We start from the raw sequence: 14,285 nt of genomic DNA on the forward strand, positions 1-14,285 counted from the left end.
CATGTTCGAGCATAAGGTGGCTCATAAGTGTACCTGGTACCAGAACACCTTAGGCCGGAGATCAATGATCGACTTTGTAGTCGTATCATCTGATCTGCGGCCGTATGTCTTGGACACTCGGGTGAAGAGAGGAGCAGAGCTGTCAACTGATCACCACCTGGTGGTGAGTTGGATCAGATGGCGGGGGAGTCGGCTAGAAAGACCTGGCAAGCCCAAACGTGTAGTGAGGGTGAACTGGGAACGTCTGGCGGAGGATCCTTTCCGGGAGGTCTTCAACTCCCACCTCCGGAAGAACTTCTCACAAATCCCGAGGGAGGCTGGGGACATGGAACCCGAGTGGACCATGTTCAAAGCCTCTATTGTGGACGCGGCTGCTCGGAGCTGTGGCCGGAAGGTCATCGGTGCCTGTCGTGGCGGCAACCCGAGAACCCGGTGGTGGACACGGGGGGTGAGGGAAGCCGTCAAACTGAAGAAGGAGGCCTTTCGGGCCTGGCTGGCCCAGGGGTCTCCTGAAGCAGCTGACGGGTACCGGCAGGCCAGAAGGGCTGCAGCTGCGATGGTCGCGGATGCTAAAACTCAGGCATGGGAGGAGTTCGGGGAGGCCATGGAGAAGGACTTTCGGTTGGCCTCAAGGAAGTTCTGGCAAACCATCCGACGGCTCAGGAAGGGAAAGCAGGGGCTACCCCAGGCTGTTCTCAGCAGGGGGGGGGGGGGGGGGGGGGGGGAACTGCTGACCCGGACTGGGGACATCGTCGGGCGGTGGAAAGAGCACTTTGAGGAACTCCTAAACCCGGCCAACATGTCCCCCGGAGAGGGGGCAGCACCGGAAGACTTTGGGGTGGTTTCTCCCATATCCCTGGCAGAGGTCGCTAAGTTAGTCAAAAAGCTCCTTGGTGGCAAGGCGCCAGGGGTGGACGAGATCCGCCCTGAGATGCTGAAAGCGCTGGACATTGTTGGGCTGTCTTGGTTGACACGCCTTTTCAGTGTCGCATGGGGGTCGGGAACAGTGCCCATGGACTGGCAGACCGGGGTGGTGGTTCCCATCTTCAAGAAGGGGGACCGGAGAGTGTGCTCAAACCATCGTGGCATCACACTGCTCAGCCTCCCGGGAAAAGCTTATGCCAGGGTGCTGGAAGGGAGGCTCCGACCGCTTGTCGAACCTCAGATTCAAGACGAGCAGTGCGGATTCCGTCCCGGTCGTGGAACAGTGGACCAGCTCTTTACCCTTGCAAGACTACTGGAGGGGTCCTGGGAGTTTGCCCAACCAGTCTACATGTGCTTTGTGGACTTGGAGAATGCTTTCGACCGGGTCCCTCGGGGGTTTTTGTGGGGGGTGCTGCGGGAGTATGAGGTGCCGGACCCGTTGGCACGGGCTATCCGGTCTCTGTACGCCTGCAGTAGGAGCTGTGTCCGTGTCCTCAGTAGTAAGTCAGACACGTTCCCGGTGGGTGTTGGCCTCCGCCAGGGCTGCCCTTTATCACCGGTCCTGTTCGTGACCTTCATGGACAGGATATCTAGGCGCAGCCAGGGGGCGGAGAGGATCCGGTTCGGGAGTCTCGGGATCGCCTCTCTGCTGTTCGCGGATGATGTGGTCCTGTTTGCCTCCTCGGATTGTGACCTCCAGCATTCACTGGGGCGTTTTGCAGCCGAGTGTGAAGCGGCAGGGATGAGAGTTAGCGCCTCCAAATCTGAGGCCATGGTGCTCTGACGGAAACCGGTGGATTGCTCCCTCCAGGTGGGGACAAACTGCCTACCCCAAGCGAAGGAGTTCAAGTATCTTGGGGTCTTGTTCACGAGTGAGGGTAAGGAGGAGCGGGAGATCGACAGACGGATCGGTACGGCTGCAGCAATAAAACAGGCGATGTACCGGTCCGTCCTGGTGAAGAGGGAGCTGAGCCGGAAGGCGAAGCTCTCCATTTACTGGTCGGTCTATGTTCCAACCCTCACCTATGGCTCACCCTTAGAGATAGGTTAAGGAGCTCGGACATCAGGGGGGAGCTTGGAGTCGAGTCGCTGCTCCTTCGTGTCGAAAGGAGTCAGCTGAGGTGGTTCAGCATCTAGTCAGGATGCCTCCTGGACGCCTCCATTAGAGGTTTTCCAGGCACGCCCAACTGGTAGGAGACCCCGGGGAAAACCGAGGACACGCTGGAGGGATTATATCTCCCGGCTGGCCTTGGAACGCCTCGGGGTCCCAGAATGAGCTGGAAAGTGTTGCGGGTGAGAGGGAAGCCTGGGTCGGCCTGCTGAACCTGGCTGATAATGGATGGATGGATGGATGGTGATGAATGTATTAACGATCATGTGATGAATGTATTATCTTTGCTCTCAGAACAGTTATTATCATTCATTATTAGACGTTACACTTACCATGAAGGTGACTAATCAGTGCGCCACTATAAACATAGTAAAAATACATCATTTAAAAATAGAAAATGTGAAAAAATATATATAAAGAAGTGACTAGTACGTTATGTTAGAGTAATTTAAAGAACAGAGAGGGCACAGGTGTGTAACTACGTCCCGTTCTTGGTTCTTGTACTTTAGTACTTTCAGAGGTAAATATTATATTTTTTACTACAATACATTTGTGTTGCAGTGATAATAATCCAGACACTTCAGATATAATAATAAAACACTGACATGGAACATTTTACTGATGAATCAATACTTTGACTTTAGTTTTCACATTGAAGTATTAGTACCTTTACTGCAGTGAATAGAGGAATACTTCCGCCCCTCTGGTTCCCACACTCACTCCACTGGGAGGCGAGATGATGGGATTAGTTTGGACGTTTTAACCGATGAAAGGCGACTCTGTCTGTCGGTCATCTTCTTCCTTTGATCTGAAACTCTGGAGTTCAAATTGAGTTTGTGGAGATTCTGTTTCCTCTCACGAACCAGCCGAGTTAAAAACACTCTGAGGAGAACCTCCAGTTCTTTAAAGTGTCTCTCTCCTGACCACCAGGGGGCGACTCCTCTGGTTGTATAGAAGTCTATGCTTCATGTGTTAAAGCTTAAATTGGGATTACTAATATACTACACAAGGATCTATCATACTTTATTAGACTCCTACGTTTTTTTCTGAGCCGATAGAACTCTTCCCACAATGCTTTACTGTATTTCAGTAATCTAAATGAAGTGAATCAGCGTTGTGGTTCTGGAGATCCTTTAGGAAACGTCACTTGACTCATTCTTCTCTGTTCCTGTCAGATGATGGGCAAAAACAACAAAAAACTATAAATAAAGCTCTTTAGAGACAAATGACATGAAAACAAACTTTATTACAAAATGTATATTTAGTGGTTTTCTGTGTTTGGGGTTCATGGACGTAAAAGGCATTTGTACTCTGGATCCTTCAGTGTTCATGTTCATTCATTTAAAAGTAATCAAGGAGATTCTTTGCTCTAATCATATTTAAACATTCGGTTACAGAGAATCACAGAAACAACGTCACCATGGAGACCGGCTCCGACACGAAGAACCTTCACACAACCAACGGGTTCTGTCTCTGCCAGCAGGACGGAGACTGATGGAGGAGATGACCTTCAGCTGTGACCTTCAGCTGTGACCTTCAGATGCGACCTTCAGATGCGACCTTCAGCTGCGACCTTCAGCTGCGACCTTCAGCTGTGAGCATCACCTGTGAGCATCAGTCTTCCTGTTGTTGAACGGGACGACGAGGTCGCCGCTCACACCGCAGAGCCAGTGTGAAGCAGTGCATCATGGGATACCTCTGAGCCTCCCATCTTTGAGTCTGGCTGGAGACTCCGGTCATCATCCACTGTCTCTGAGTCGTTTTCTCCGTCTGCGTCTTCCTGTCTGTCAGCGTCTCGCCTTGGTTCCTCCTCTTCCTCGTGCTGCTCCTCCTGCTCCTGCTGCTCCTCCTCTTCCTCCTGCTCCTCCTGCTCCCCCTGCTCTTCCTCCTCCTCCTCCTCCTCCTCCTCCTCCTCCTGCAGCATGTTGAAGCGCTCCACCACGCAGTGCGCCGTCAGGCGGGCTTCAGGGTCGTGGTCCCAGCACTCGGTGACGGTGGAGCAGAAGACGCCCATCCCCTGAAGACAGAGAGAGGCTGACCTCTGACCTTCATGAGAGGCTGACCTCTGACCTCCATGAGAAGCTGACCTCTGACCTCCATGAGAGGCTGACCTATGACCTTCATGAGCGGGAGGCTGAACTCTCACCTGGTGCTGCGTCCACACTGACGGGACGTCCGGCCGGCCTCGGTCCCTCAGAACCAGGTCTCTCATGCTGTCGACACAAGGCTGCTCACACACCTGAGAGCCGAACGCCGGCTCGTAGCTCTTCACTTCTGCACACACACACACACACACACACACACACACACACACACACACACACACACACACACACACACACACACACACACACACAGTTGCCTATAAATGCGAGTATCGGCAACATCTTTATCATGACAACACGAGTCTAAAGGTCAGACGTTCACCAACGGTATTGTAATTCTTTAACCCTTCAGGGTCTGCAGCTCCACACAGACTCCACAGGCTGTGAGCTCCTGTGAGAGTCTGTAGGAGCTCACAGAGAAGGGGACGGGGACTCCAGATTCTGCCGCATCTAACAGCAGAAACATAATATACCCCAGAGGGGTTGATATTGTTAGAAACACAAGCAACATTTCGAGCCAAAGAAGTCGACCTTTGACCCGCTGGTGTCACTGGAGAAGCTGCAGGAGCCTGAACCCTAAAGATAGATAAGAAGAAGCCTGAAGAAGCCTGAAGAACCCTAAAGAAGCCTAAAGAACCCTAAAGAACCCTAAAGATAGATAAGATAGATGAACCCTAAAGAAGCCTGAAGAACCCTAAATAACCCTAAAGATAGATGAACCCTGAAGAAGCCTAAAGAACCCTAAAGAAGCCTAAAGAAGCCAAAAGAACCCAGAAGAAGCCTGAAGAGCCACGAAGAAGCCTGAAAAACCCTAAAGTAGCCTAAAGAACCCAGAAGAAGCCTGAAGAACCCAGAAGAAGCCTGAAGAACCATAAAGTACCCTAAAGAATCATGAAGAACCCTGCAGAAGCCTGAAGAAGCCTAAAGAACCCTAAAGAACCCTGAGGAAGCCTAAAGAACCCAGAAGAAGCCTGAAGAACCATAAAGAAACCTAAAGAACCCCGCAGAAGCCTGAAGAAGCCTAAAGAACCCGGAAGAAGCCTAAAGAACCCAGAAGAACCATAAAGAACCCTAAAGAATCATGAAGAAGCCTAAAGAACCCTGACGAACCCTGAGGAAGCCTAAAGAATCCTGAACAACCCTAAAGAAGCCTAAAGAAGCCTGAAGAACCTGAGGAAGCGTCCCGTACCTCCGATGGCGCGGCAGCGGGAGGCCATCTCCCAGTGGACCAGAGCCATGGAGTACACGTCCATCTGCTTGAAGGCCTCCAGGTCCTCCAGGTTCACCCTGGACTCCAGGACCTCAGGAGCCATGTAGCGAGCGGTGCCCACCTGCAGAGACAGGAACGTCCATTCAAACGACCGCCGGAGCACCGGACGCAACTTCTGCTTCATGACATTGGTGGGAACTCGTGGAGTTCACCTGTCCGCTGTTGGCGTAGTCGTCGACGGTGAGGGACAGGTCCAGTCTCAAGGCCAGACCGAAGTCACACAGGGCGCACTCCCTCCTGCTCTTCACCACGATGTTGCTGCTCTTCAGGTCCCGATGGGCAACCGGCACCTTCGGCAACGCAAACAACCAGCAACACGCATCGTCAAAAAGCAAAACACAAGCATTCACCTTAAAATGAACCGTAGACGCATCAACATTGTTAAAGACGCTCAGATCTACAACTACTAGGGGACGTTTCTACTGGGGACGTTTCTACTGGGGATGTTTCTACTGGGGACGTTTCTACTGGGGACGTTTCTACTGGGGACGTTTCTACTGGGGATGTTTCTACTGGGGATGTTTCTACTGGGGGATGTTTCTACTGGGGGCGTTTCTACTGGGGATGTTTCTACTGGGGGATGTTTCTACTAGGGATGTTTCTACTGGGGATGTTTCTACTAGGGGTCGTTTCTACGGGGGACGTTTCTACTGGGGACGTTTCTACTGGGGATGTTTCTACTAGGGGTCGTTTTTACTGGGGATGTTTCTACTGGGGGCGTTTCTACTGGGGGCGTTTCTACTGGGGATGTTTCTACTGGGGGATGTTTCTACTAGGGATGTTTCTACTGAGGATGTTTCTACTAGGGGTCGTTTTTACTGGGGACATTTCTACTTCGGACGTTTCTACTGGGGACGTTTCTACTGGGGACGTTTCTACTGGGGACGTTTCTACTGGGGACGTTTCAGGGACGGTCCAGATGAGACGAGATGTTAATCCACTCATCTGAGATCAGTTATTACTGAGGGGCTCTAGACCTCTTTTCCCTGTTTGAGTTGTCGTAGGAACCCCAAATTAATTACAATACTTTTATTTATATGTATTTGTTCAGCAAAATCTGCAAAAAATATCACTTTTAAAAGACATTTTGATCATAACTATAAACATCCAGCATGAGTATGAGCAAGGTGGATCAAGAAGGAGTCCTCGAGAGCTCCAGAGTTTAAAAACAGTATAGTTCTGTGCCGTAACAACAACCCACAGACTAATAATGCACCTTTTTAGAAAGATTAGGACCTAAAGCGTTGAAATCTGCAACAATAAACACAATCCAGGAACATGTTGGCATGTTAGGAAGCATATACAGTCAAAAAATGCAGTTGAATCTACTATCAAAACGATCAAAACGAGCTGTTTCTGCATGTGCTGTATGACGGGTCAAAGCCAGCGGTGATGGACCAATAAGAACGTAGGATTTTGAAAAAAATAAAATAATAAAAGCTCCGGCTGTGTTTGTAAATGTAGCGATACTAATAGGGTATATTAATAATGTGAGGATATGGATTGCTTTGGTAGACACAGGCCCGTAGGGTCACACCAGTGGTGGCCGTCAGGGCCTGTAAGTCTTCTCTGCTGGCCTAAACAGAATCACAACATTATAGCTATTTTATAATTTAATTGTTCTTCACGAATACACTACATGTATTATAGTTATTTTTCCCTTTTAGCTTATTTTCTCATTGCACAGCTCCTGTCTTCCTCTGTTGCTCTGCCATCAGCCTGCAGCAGTGCAGCTTGTTTAAAGGAGAGTTTCATCCAATCAGATTTCACCTCTGTGTCTCTATGGAAGCAGAGCGGTTTAAGCCGTTGCAGGTTAAAGTACACAGAGAGGACGCTGTGGTTGATTGTCATGGACTTCAACAAATCAGATCTTTAGTTTGACAAGCTGGGTGTATTCTTTGACGTGCAGCGCCTGCGAAATGGCAAGGACGTGTGATTGGTCAGTGGCCCAGCATGACCATTAACATGCGCTGTGATTGGTCAGTGGGTCAACAGGGCGGAGCTCAGTGGAATGGTTCGGGCTGAAGCGAGAGAAGTTGTGACATGTTGAGTGTTTTGCTTGTGTTGGGGCTCGGTGGCTGAAGGAGGAAGAGAAGCGGACTTGGTGGTGGATTTGGTGACAACGCCTGTTTGCGGTGTCGACTGCCGCTATCGAGCGGATATTTTCTGCCCTAGAACGTGTGGAGGTGTTCCGTGGCTGAAGCTTCGTGGGTCGTCCACGCGCCCCGTGTGACTCCCTCCATGCTCGTGGTGGTGCCGTGTGGCGGAGTGGGGGTCTGCTGTCCACACATGGTGGACTGTATGAACACGCCGTGTATTGAGTGTCTGACAGAAACTCCCGGGACATTTTTCCCCGCCAGTCCGCCCCTGATGTGAACTATACGGCACTGAAGGCCTAGGTAGAAAACGCACGGACCGCCACTGTGTTACAGGGATGCGTCTTTGACTGAAATCCGACGTTGTAAGAATACTTATAAAGGTTTTAGTGAAACGTTATAATCGCCACAGCAAGTTAGGAAGTTCACGTAAATAATCGTGATACACACACACACACACACACACACACACACACACACACACACACCTTCGGCACCCCACTGGGCGTCGTGTCGCTGTGCAGGTGAGCCAGCCCTCGGGCCACGCTGCCGGCCATGGCCACCAGTTCCTCCCAGCTCAGCACGTTCTCCGTGAGGAAGTCCTGCAGGTTCCCCAGGCTGTGGTAGGCCAGAACCAGCCAGTACTTCCTGAGGCCGTGGCCCGGCAGAACCCTCTCCTGAGCCGCCAGGAACCGCACCACGTTGTCGTGCTCCAGCTTGGGGTCGGAGAATATGGAGCACTCGTTCCTCCAGGAGGCGTACTCCACGGCGGGGAACACCTTCACCGCCACCGTGTCGCACACGCTGACCCCGCCCGCCTGGCCGCGCGGCAGGCACGCCCTCCACACCTCCGCGAAGCGCCCCTTCCCCACCAGCGCCTCCAGCCGGATGGGCAGGGGCTCGTTCAGCCGGCCCTGCCAGTTCGTCATGTACGTGATGATGTCATCGTTGAGCGACAGCGCCTTGCCGGTAGACTCCGCCCCCTCGGAGCCCTCGTAGGCCTGGTAGAGGTCCGAGGCGTGCTTCGGCGGGCCCGGCTTGTCCGGACGGCGTGTGCGGTAGAAGTAGAAGGCCGCCGTGGCAACAATGGCCACCAGCACAGGAGGCACCAGACTGACCACCACCACCGGGATCACGTCTTTACTCTGCAGCTTGGAGAACCCTGCAGGAGAACCACACCATTCATCCAGCATGTGTCTGTCCACCAGAACCATGACTTGTTAACCAACGACTGTCTGTTCATCCATCCATCAATCCATCTATCATCCATCCATCATCCACCATCCATCTATCGTCCATCATCATCCATCTATCCACCATCCATCCATCCATCCATCCATCATCATCCATCTATCCACCATCCACCATTCATCCATCCACCATCCATCTATCATATATCATCCATCCATCCATTAGTCCATCTATCATCCATCATCATCCATCAATCCATCTATCATCCATCATCATCCATCTATCCACCATCCATCTGTCATCCACCATTCATCCATCCATCAATCCATCAATCATCCATCATCCATCCATCATCCACCATTCATCCATCCATCAGCCCATCTATCATCCATCCATCCACCATCCATCTATCATCCATTATCCATCATTCATCCATCCACCATTCATCATCCATCCACCATCCATCATCCATCCATCCACCATTCATCTATCATTCATCATCCATCATTCATCCATCCACCATCCATCCACCATCCATCCAACGTCCATCATTCATTCGTCCATTCATTTAATAACTCCATCCACCCATTCTTCCGTCCATCATCCGCCCTCATTCATGTGTCCATGTGTTCATGTATTCACGTGTTCACGTGCTCATGTGTCCATGTGTCCATGTTCACGTGTCCATTTGTTCATGTGTCCATGTTCATGTGTTCATGTGTCCATGTGTTCATGTGTTCATGTGTCCATTTGTTCATGTGTTCATGTGTCCATGTTTCCATGTTCATGTGTTCATGTGTCCCTGTGTTAATGTGTCCACGTTCACGTGTCCAATTGTTCATGTGTTCATGTGTCCATGTTTCCATGTTCATGTGTTCATGTGTCCCTGTGTTAATGTGTCCACGTTCACGTGTCCAATTGTTCATGTGTTCATGTGTCCATGTGTTCATGTCCCTGTGTTCACGTGTCCATTTGTTCATGTGTTCATGTGTCCATGTTTCCATGTTCATGTGTTCATGTGTCCCTGTGTTAATGTGTCCACGTTCACGTGTCCAATTGTTCATGTGTTCATGTGTCCTTGTGTCCATGTTCATGTGTTCATGTGTCCATGTGTTCATGTGTCCCTGTGTTCATGTGTCCATGTGTTCATGTAATTATGTGTCCATGTGTCCATGTGTTCATGTGTCCCTGTGTTCATGTGTCCATGTGTTCATGTGTCCCTGTGTTCATGTGTCCATGTGTTCATGTATTCATGTGTCCATGTGTTCATGTGTTCATGTGTCCATGTTTCCATGTTCATGTGTTCATGTGTCCCTGTGTTAATGTGTCCACGTTCACGTGTCCAATTGTTCATGTGTTCATGTGTCCATGTTTCCATGTTCATGTGTTCATGTGTCCCTGTGTTAATGTGTCCACGTTCACGTGTCCAATTGTTCATGTGTCCATGTGTCCATGTTCATGTGTTCATGTGTCCATGTGTTCATGTGTCCCTGTGTTCATGTGTCCATGTGTTCATGTAATTATGTGTCCATGTGTCCATGTGTTCATGTGTCCCTGTGTTCATGTGTCCCTGTGTTCATGTGTCCATGTATTCATGTGTCCATGTGTTCATGTGTTCATGTGTCCATGTGTCCATGTGTTCATGTGCTCATGTGTTCATGTGTCCATTTGTCCATGTGCTCATGTGTCCATGTTCATGTGTCCATGTGTTCATGTGTTCATGTGTTCATGTATTCATGCGTTCACGTATTCATGTGTTCATGTGTCCATGTGTCCTTGTGTCCATGTGTTCATGTGCTCATGTGTTCATGTCTCCATGTGTTCATGTGTCCATGTGTCCATGTGCTCATGTGTCCATGTTCATGTGTCCATGTGTTCATGTGTTCATGTATTCATGCGTTAACGTATTCATGTGTTCATGTGTCCATGTGTCCTTGTGTCCATGTGTTCATGTGCTCATGTGTTCATGTGTTCATGTGTTCATGTGTCCCTGTGTTCATGTGTCCATGTGCTTTTGTGTTCATGTGTCCATGTGTTCATGTGTCCCTTTGTTCATGTGGCCATGTGCTTTTGTTTTCACGTGTCCATGTGCTCATGTGTTCATGTGTCCTTGTGTTCATGTGTCCATGTGCTCATGTGTTCACCGTTGGCTCCCTTGTCGAAGATGAGTCTGTCGTTACACTCGTGGACCCCCTGGCAGCCACAAACCATCATGGCGCCCTCTTCCGCCGGCTGTGGGACCATGTGACACTCTCTGGAGGTGAAGTTCAGCAGCAGGCCGGGGTCGACGCCCTCTAGTGGCCAGGTGGGGTTGTGACACATGGTGTGCACCGTCATGGTGTCGTTGTTCTTCCTCCTGAGGGGGGCAGGAGTGTTCGTCAGTGTGGGATGTTGTTGGTTCTTTGGTGTATTATGTATGTAAATAACAGCTCTTTAATACTTTCACATGAAACATATAAAAGACTATCGAGTTTTTGAAGTCCACTTCTACTTTTATTCTATTTTCTTAAAGGAGAAGTAATGTGTAACTTGTGTTTGTGAACCCTGTGTGTGTGTATATATATATATATATATATATATATATATATATATATATATATATATATATATATATATATATATATATATATATATGTGCATGTATGTATATAATATATATATACATATATTATATATACACATATATATATATATATATATATATATATGTGTATATATATGCGTATATATATGTATATACATATACGCATATATATATATATATATATACACACATTTATATATATATATATATATATATATATATATATATATATATACATGAATATATATACATATATATATATATATATATATATATATGTGTGTGTATATATACATGTGTGTGTATATATATATATATATATATATATATATATATAGTTCCAGCTCCTCCAGGAGCCCTGTCCTCTCTGACCTCACTAAGGCAGCGTTCTCTTATCTCTGGTTTCCTGCAGCTATCTGGAGGGCCAACAGGAAATGAGAGGTGCAGCGAGGGGGTCAAGTTATCCAAACACAAGCAGAGTCAGCAGAACGTTCTCAGTGGAGGAGAACGTGCTCTCACATGGAGATTGTTCTCTCACATGGAGAACGTTCTCTCACATGGAGATTGTTCTCTCACATGGAGAACGTTCTCTCACATGGAGATTGTTCTCTCACATGGAGATTGTTCTCTCACATGGAGAACATTCTCTCACATGGAGATTGTTCTCTCACATGGAGATTGTTCTCTCACATGGAGATTGTTCTCTCACATGGAGAACATTCTCTCACATGGAGATTGTTCTCTCACATGGAGAACGTTCTCTCACATGGAGATTGTTCTCTCACATGGAGATTGTTCTCTCACATGGAGAACATTCTCTCACATGGAGATTGTTCTCTCACATGGAGATTGTTCTCTCACATGGAGATTGTTCTCTCACATGGAGAACGTTCTCTCACATGGAAAACAGCTCAGACGAGTCATTTAAAGAGACATCCTTGCTGTTGTGCATGTTTTTCTTCTCATGGAGTTGAGAGAATTGTAGTTGTGTGTACTAGGGTTGTGTAGTTGTGTGTACTAGGGTTGTGTTGGTGTGTGTACTAGCGTTGTGTTGGTGTGTGTACAAGGGTTGTGTAGTTGTGTGTACTAGGGTTGTGTTGGTGTGTGTACAAGGGTTGTGTAGTTGTGTGTACTAGGGTTGTGTTGGTGTGTGTACAAGGGTTGTGTAGTTGTGTGTACTAGGGTTGTGTTGTTGTGTATACTCTTTTATTCAACAGAACAGGTTAAAACCCTGAATCATCAGGAATGAAATCATAACTCATCCACAGAAGGAGAACAGGGTGTTCTATCTCTTTAGTTTGGTTGACCTTAGTTGACCTCAGCGGCTCTCTTTGTCCACTGCAGAGTGTTCATGTTCTCTCACATTATTGAAGGAAGACTGTGATATTTTAGTAAATACACTCATTTGCTTTCTTGTTGAGAGTCAGATATTCGGATAGCTGGTTAGCTTAATTTAGCATAAAGACTATGTTCCCAAAAGACTAAACTGTATTGCGAATTTAGAGAGAAATTAATTTTATGATACATTACATTAACTAAGAGTTCTAAAATGTTTCAAAGTGTTTCAAAGTATTCTAAAGTGTTTCAAATTGTTCTAAAGTGTTTCAAATTCTTCTAAAGTGTTTCAAAGTGTTCTAAAGTGTTTCAAATTCTTCTAAAGTGTTTCAAATTCTTCTAAAGTGTTTCAAAGTGTTCTAAAGTGTGTCGTGTCATGTCATGTGGTGTCATGTGGTGTCATGTGGTGTCATGTGGTGTCATGTCATGTGGTGTCATGTGGTGTCATGTCATGTGGTGTCATGTCATGTGGTGTCATGTGGTGTCGTGTCATGTCATGTGGTGTCATGTCATGTGGTGTCATGTGGTGTCGTGTCATGTGGTGTCATGTGGTGTCGTGTCATGTCATGTGGTGTCATGTGGTGTCGTGTCATGTGGTGTCATGTGGTGTCATGTGGTGTCATGTGGTGTCATGTGATGTCATGTAGTGTCATGTGGTGTCATGTGGTGTCATGTGGTGTCATGTCATGTGGTGTCATGTGGTGTCGTGTCATGTCATGTGGTGTCATGTCATGTGGTGTCATGTGGTGTCGTGTCATGTGGTGTCATGTGGTGTCGTGTCATGTCATGTGGTGTCATGTGGTGTCGTGTCATGTGGTGTCATGTGGTGTCGTGTCATGTCATGTGGTGTCATGTGGTGTCATGTCATGTGGTGTTATGTGGTGTCATGTGGTGTCGTGTCATGTCATGTGGTGTCGTGTCATGTCATGTGGTGTCATGTCATGTGGTGTCATGTGGTGTCATGTGGTGTCATGTCGTGTGGTGTCATGTTGTGTGGTGTCATGTCGTGTGGTGTCATGTTGTGTGGTGTCATGTGGTGTCATGTCATGTGGTGTCATGTGGTGTCATGTCGTATGGTGTCATGTGGTGTCATGTTGTGTGGTGTCATGTCGTGTCATGTCGTGTGGTGTCATGTTGTGTGGTGTCATGTCGTGTGGTGTCATGTCGTGTGGTGTCATGTCGTGTGGTGTCATGTGGTGTCATGAGGTGTGGTGTCATGTGGTGTCATGTGGTGTCATGTGGTGTGGTGTCATGTCGTGTGGTGTCATGTGGTGTCATGTCGTGTGGTGTCATGTCGTGTGGTGTCATGTGGTGTCATGTCGTGTGGTGTCATGTCGTGTGGTGTCATGTGGTGTCATGTCGTGTGGTGTCATGTGGTGTCATGTTGTGTGGTATCATGTTGTGTCATGTCGTGTGGTGTCATGTCGTGTGGTGTCATGTCGTGTGGTGTCATATGGTGTCATGTGGTGTGGTGTCATGTGGTGTCATGTCATGTGGTGTCATGTCGTGTGGTGTCATGTCGTGTCATGTCGTGTGGTGTCATGTCGTGTGGTGTCATGTGGTGTCATGTCGTGTGGTGTCATGTCGTGTGGTGTCATGTGTTGTCATGTCGTGTGGTGTCATGTGGTGTGGTGTCATGTCATGTGGTGTCATGTGGTGTCATGTGGTG

At 48.1% G+C, this 14,285-nt stretch overlaps 1 protein-coding gene across 1 annotated transcript in view; it reads right to left on the minus strand.

Moving 5' to 3' along the window:
• Nucleotides 1–3,275: 3,275 nt before the first annotated feature.
• The window catches only part of tgfbr2l (transforming growth factor beta receptor-like), a gene marked incomplete at its 5' end in the record, with an annotated part of 19,418 nt that continues 8,408 nt past the window's right edge, over nt 3,276–14,285 (minus strand). The window contains 6 exons of the mRNA XM_079225011.1: nt 3,276–4,052; nt 4,182–4,309; nt 5,330–5,471; nt 5,563–5,700; nt 7,995–8,668; nt 10,842–11,053. Of these exons, the coding sequence (XP_079081137.1) occupies nt 3,690–4,052; nt 4,182–4,309; nt 5,330–5,471; nt 5,563–5,700; nt 7,995–8,668; nt 10,842–11,053 (1,657 nt within the window). The 3' untranslated portion in view covers nt 3,276–3,689. The remainder of the gene's footprint in view (nt 4,053–4,181; nt 4,310–5,329; nt 5,472–5,562; nt 5,701–7,994; nt 8,669–10,841; nt 11,054–14,285) is intronic.

Source organism: Taurulus bubalis (genome assembly GCF_910589615.1).
Source record: "Taurulus bubalis genome assembly, chromosome: 1".
Lineage (NCBI taxonomy): Eukaryota > Metazoa > Chordata > Actinopteri > Perciformes > Cottidae > Taurulus > Taurulus bubalis.